Source organism: Doryrhamphus excisus, linkage group LG10 (genome assembly GCF_037039965.1).
Source record: "Doryrhamphus excisus strain RoL-2023G ecotype Guam linkage group LG10, RoL_Dexc_Guam_v1.1, whole genome shotgun sequence".
In the NCBI taxonomy this organism is placed as follows: Eukaryota; Metazoa; Chordata; class Actinopteri; order Syngnathiformes; family Syngnathidae; genus Doryrhamphus; species Doryrhamphus excisus.
This window is the reverse complement of record NC_136366.1, coordinates 11,097,142-11,102,692: the sequence shown is the minus strand read 5'-3', so window position 1 is coordinate 11,102,692 and position 5,551 is coordinate 11,097,142. Positions and strand designations below refer to the sequence as shown.

Below are 5,551 nucleotides of genomic sequence, written 5' to 3'. Positions count from 1 at the left end.
CAAAGCCCAAGCACAAACGCCCGGACACAAGACACACAACCTGGACATGTCAGAATCCGTGCAAACTTTCCTCCTGCCAGTTATTCATCATAACTGTCACCTTGCGTAGCAACCAAAAAATAATTCACAATGTCAAAGCCCAAGCACAAACGCCCGGACACAAGACACACAACCTGGACATGTCAGAATCCGTGCAAACTTTCCTCCTGCCAGTTATTCATCATAACTGTCACCTTGCAAAGCAACCAAAAAAAAATTCACAATGTCAAAGCCCAAGCACAAACGCCCGGACACAACACACGCAACCTGGACATGTCAGAATCCGTGCAAACTTTCCTCCTGCCAGTTATTTATAATAACTGTCACCTTGCGTAGTAACCAAAAAATAATCCACAATGTCAAAGCCAAAGCACAAACGCCCGGACACAACACACGCAACCTGGACATGTCAGAATCCGTGCAAACTTTCCTCCTGCCAGTTATTCATAATAACTGTCACCTTGCGTAGTAACCAAAAAATAATTCACAATGTCAAAGCCCAAGCACAAATGCCCGCACACAACACATGCAAGGCGTGTTGTGACATAGGCGTGTCATACAGTCAATGTGACTGCTCCGCCCACCGGTTATTCATGCTAGCTGCCACCTTGCATGTTAGAAATGACCTACAGTAATCCACAAAGTCAGAAAGGTTGCACTAATAGTGCTGTGTTATGAAGTGATGACACATGCTTGTGAGTGGGCGGGTCCATTCGCCCTCATTAATCATGGTGACAAATGAAAAACCCAACATTTCCTCCCGGGGTGACAACATGTGAGTAATCGTGTCTGCTTGCACGCGGGCGGATTTTGGAAGCCTCTGTCTGACCTCCGAGCTTCAGCGTGCAAAGAAGCCAGAACGTGACCGTGGGGAGGCAGGAGTCGCCCCTGCGGGCCCCCTGCAGGCCTCCGCCGGTCAGTTGCCAGATCACGTTTTTTCCATCCGAATGCTAGTCCGTGATGCATGAGAGCTGACAGCCGAGCCCACGGAGCGCAACCGGATCAAAACCAGCTGGGAAAACCCAAAACCCAGGAGAGAAAAGAAGGGAGAAGCCCGCGACAGAAATAAAAAGTGCAAGCTAGCTAACGGCTGGATGTGGCCAATTTAACACGGAGGCCTGTCGTGGAGCAGCGCCACATGTTGGCTGGCGGTGCTTTTTGGGGGAACATTTGTGCCTCGCTGCGGTCGCATGTAAGTGACGGCTTTATGGCGGGTTGTGAAACATCACGGCCGACATCTGTGCGCCTTTTATTTTGGGAGCATGTGAAAGCCCTCATTGTCCCGTGATGGATGAAGTGATAAAACCCGAGAGAGGGCCCAAACCAAAGGAGGGGTTTCTGGGAACATGCGCCTCCATGGAGCGAGGACAAACACCACGCATGCGGCGGCATGGCCTGATGAAAAGGTGACGGCGCCCATCATGTCGCCGAGGCACACCGCCAGAGTCCATCATCATCATCAATCACTCGGCCTGTCAGGCTGCTTTGGTCCTCCTGTCGCCTAACAAAACACCACACTCAACTCTTGCCGTGCTCTTTGTGACAATCTGGTGTCATACTGGAGTCGTGTTTGAGCGTACGACTCCAGATTGGAACAAATTGTCAAATGAGCAAAATGGGTGATGATGTAGGCACAATCCCCAAGGACAGAATCCAGCAAGAAATGCAAGCGGCGCAAGCTAACGATTTAAGTCCACGCTCAAACCGGCCACATCCGGTTGGGTCCCGATTTCCGCTTCCTTTGGTATCAAGTATGAACGCTAGCATCCGAACCGAGCTGAAACCGCTTGGAAAAGATATTCCCCAGGGGAAATTATTTGGTCACATTCAAAAAAATACAAACCACATTTGGATCTGGATCAGATCGCATCTTGCTGGTGTGAACAGAGTTACAAAAGAAAAGACACAAAGCGGTTTCAGTGGGGCTCCAACAGCAGCCACTTGCTACCTCCCCACAGCTCCGCCTCCTCTCTGCCGTCAGGCGTTTAAACGTGCTTGAGGAAAGCTGACCTTTCCATGGTGATTCATCGGAGTGTGTGGGAACCTTCCTGATGAAAAACAGACCACATTCAAACAAAACCACAAATGAATGGAAATCTTCATTTGATTTATTTAACAAAATACGACCCCCCCATAATCCCCAACCTCACCCCCACCCCCAAAACCTGTGTTGTCTGTATAGCACCGCGTGGTGGTTCACATGTACAAAAAAAATATCACATCTCTTTGCTACAAAAGCGCTTTGGAGAGACATGATTTTTAAACATTCAACTCGCCCAGGGGTGGTACCAGGTACCAGGCAGGGCGCCCCGGTGTAAAAGAAATACTCCAGGAGAGTTAACACATGGTTGGATGTCCAGGGTGTCTGCTAGCTTAGCATTGAAAGCAGCTGTTAGCAATAAAGTAGCAAACAAGTAGCATCAAATTGTGAGTTTTGGCAACAACAAAAAAAAAACCTTCATGTTTGGTGGCAATGTTAGCAGCTAACTCGCTTAGTTACATGGCAGCAACATTAGCATCAACTGCTAGCCAAAGTGCTAGCGAGTGTGATGTCCCGGTTGGTTTGTTAGCGGGATACGCCAAAATTGCACAAGGCTAACTTTGCGGCAGGTGGACCTGGTATACGTGCCAGGCAATAACCTTTTCTGAGGATTTGTATAAAAGTGCGGATATAACGATTTCTTTTTTGCTTTTGGTCATGAAAGACAAGTCACAAATGATGTTTTTTTTGGCCTAGCGCAGGTGTAAACATAGATTTCAAAAGTATGGTTTTGAAATTCCCAGATTGCTCAGGTTAACTGGTAGAACTGGTCAATTTCTCCATACTGAAAGAAAGAACGCAAAGCCAAGGCCATTAAGATATACCAAAGTGGTGTCAACATACATCCAAAAAGCCCCAGTGGTCCTTTTAAAAAAAAAGTCTCTGGAGGGATGTCGGTGTCACTGGTAGCCCAGAGCAGACGCAGATCCAAGTCTTTGGTTGTAGAAGGCGTAGTGCGGGTAGTAGGGGCTTGTAGCGGGCAGGGAGTGCAGGGACACGGAAGAGGGTCCGGGGGTCAAATGGACCTTACTGTAGGGGTGATAGCGAGCAAGTCCCAGGCTGGGCGGCGCTCTGAGCAAGGAGCCGGGGCTGCTCATGTGGGGAAGGTGCAGGTGACAGGAAGAAGAAGGTCCCGATGACGAGACTGAGAGCATCTTTGCATCCATGTCCACGGGGGGCGCCGTGTGTGCGCGCAGGTGAGCCAGGAGCTCATCTGACGTGGCGAAACGTTTGTCGCACGGACCCCCGACCGAGACCCAGTTGCACGCATGAGGAAGGGGGTCATTGGGTAGCATGTAGCCGTATGAGTACAAAGGGTGGGGGAGGGACGAGGGACCGCCGGGGTGGAGAGAATGAAGCGGGTGGGAGGGATACACCAACGGAAAGCTGGACTTGAGGCCGGAGGGCTCGTGGACGGATGAGTGGGGTACACCGGGGTAGCTGAGGCAGTAGGGGTCCCTGCATAGACCCTGCATAAATGAAGGGGGAGAGGCCCCAGTGAGAGGGCTGGAGCTCGGATGCTTTCCAGGGATGCCCAAGTTTCCCACGCCGGACTTGCTGTGGTCTAACCCGGGAACCAAGGGCGGAGGGAAGCTAGCGTAGGCCCCCACCACCGACCCGTGGTAGCCTAAATTAGACGACTGCAGCGGGAAGAGTGCTTGCGCCGCCTTGTAAGGAGAAATGGGCGCAATGTGCCCTGGCACCGAGTCCACTTTATCGAGGATGGAGCCACCCTCCGAGCTGCCGGTGCTGCAGTTGGCGGTAGCTCGGGCGTGGCTGGAGTTGGCGTGGTGCGGACCCTCCGAGGTCGTTTTGCTTGCATCAGCGTCTTTCTTGCTCGGGCTGTCCGGCTCACGGTTTCCATTTGACACGTGAGCATGCGAGTTGGGCGGTGCGCCACCTGGCTGCTTGAGGGGCGGCTGCTGGGTGGACCCCGGGGGGCTGGCTCTGCTGGGTCCAGGGCTGGGTGAGGAGGCGTGGGGCACGTGTGACAGCTGCCCATTGGCTGTATTCCCATTATTGTTGAGAACCTTGAATGATACTTTATCCAAACTGCTGCTGCTGCTTACTCTCTCCCCGTCCCCACTGCCGCCTATGAGGTAAGGCTTGAAGCTGGACTTGTCCTCCGAAGGGGGGCGCTGTTCTCCCACTTTCAAGCTGGAGACAGACGAGCGACCGCTGGCCTCCTTTTCTTTGAGTTTGGAGGAGCTCGGAGGATCCGGTTTTCCGATCTGGGAGCAGGTCTGAGCCAGCAGGGCCAGCGGACTCTTCTTAGCGTCCAGCTGTGACAAAAACACAAACATTCATCACCACTCAATCAACAAGTCCCTGCTGTCTCATTACTATCATTCAAAAACCAAAAAATAATAATTACATGATCTATATAACTGTACACTGAAGTAATATTGTTTGTCTTCATATACTTCCTGCTTCTAAACTACTGACAAATATACATGTTAGTATTTTTATGAATATTTCTCATGTGTTGCCTTATCTCTATGTAATTATCCACTAAAAAAAAATACACACGCTATGTGGTTCGCATTTAAAACCGTAGTTGGAGGTCCTGCGTGGCAGTCCAGCCCACTAAAACCCCATCCGAACCCAAATACTTCAAATCACTTCAAACGGACGTACCTCGATGCTGACGGGCGCTGGTGTTAACGGTTGTAAATATTCCGGGTGGAGCAAGTGTCCGGTGTGCGCCGTCAACATGTTGATCATGCGGATCGGAAGCCTCCTCGACTGCCGAGTCGGGTCCTGGGGAGTCAGAAGAATTGAACCGGTTCGGTGCCTGAGCTCGATTCGCGTATTAGTGGCGAGACTCGGCGGGGGATCTTTCATCAGGTTTGTTGTAATCCATTAAGAATCCGGATTCCGTTCACGTAAAAAAAAGCAAAAAAAGAAGACACAGCTGGACCACCCGGAGGAAAATGAAGCGGGAGGGGGGGGGCTACTTCTTCATGGCCGCACGAGTGTCAAACATGCAGAGAAAGTTGCGTCAGAATAGTTCCGAGGTGACCCACTTCCGCGTCTCTCCTGCGTGGACTCTGGCAGCTGTGATGCAGCAACACTGACTTCAAAGACAGGCGAGGCTGCATGCCTAATGAGGGGGGCGTGGCCATGACAGGGGAGGCGGAGCAATGTCTGTTTACATGCCAGGCCGCTGCTGGCTCACTAGCACAGCGAAACCATTTAAAGAGGCGCTATATGATTCAAAAACAGTATCTATCCATCAAACCAGTAATATTATCATTATTATTATTATTATTGTTAAGTCAGCCCATAGTAAACTGAGGTCAATATGGCTGCCTCACTGAGACAGTACAGTCATGTGACATCTCACAGCCAATCGCAAGGAAGGTAGTGCTAACAAACTCATAGAAATGTACTTTTACTATCACTGTCGTTTCCCTATAGTTATCAGTATTAATATAAAATAAATATAAGAATTATATTTTGAATTCAGAC

General features: G+C 50.4%; 1 protein-coding gene across 1 annotated transcript; it reads right to left on the bottom strand.

The window, feature by feature from the left end:
• Nucleotides 1–2,180: 2,180 nt before the first annotated feature.
• LOC131109786 (zinc finger protein 703-like) lies at nt 2,181–5,122 on the bottom strand. Its single transcript, XM_058062143.2, has 2 exons — nt 4,718–5,122; nt 2,181–4,362 (listed from the first exon to the last, which is right to left on the bottom strand). Exons 1-2 carry the CDS (start codon nt 4,922–4,924, stop codon nt 2,980–2,982), a joined length of 1,590 nt encoding a protein of 529 aa, XP_057918126.2. The 5' UTR covers nt 4,925–5,122; the 3' UTR covers nt 2,181–2,979.
• Nucleotides 5,123–5,551: the final 429 nt, after the last annotated feature.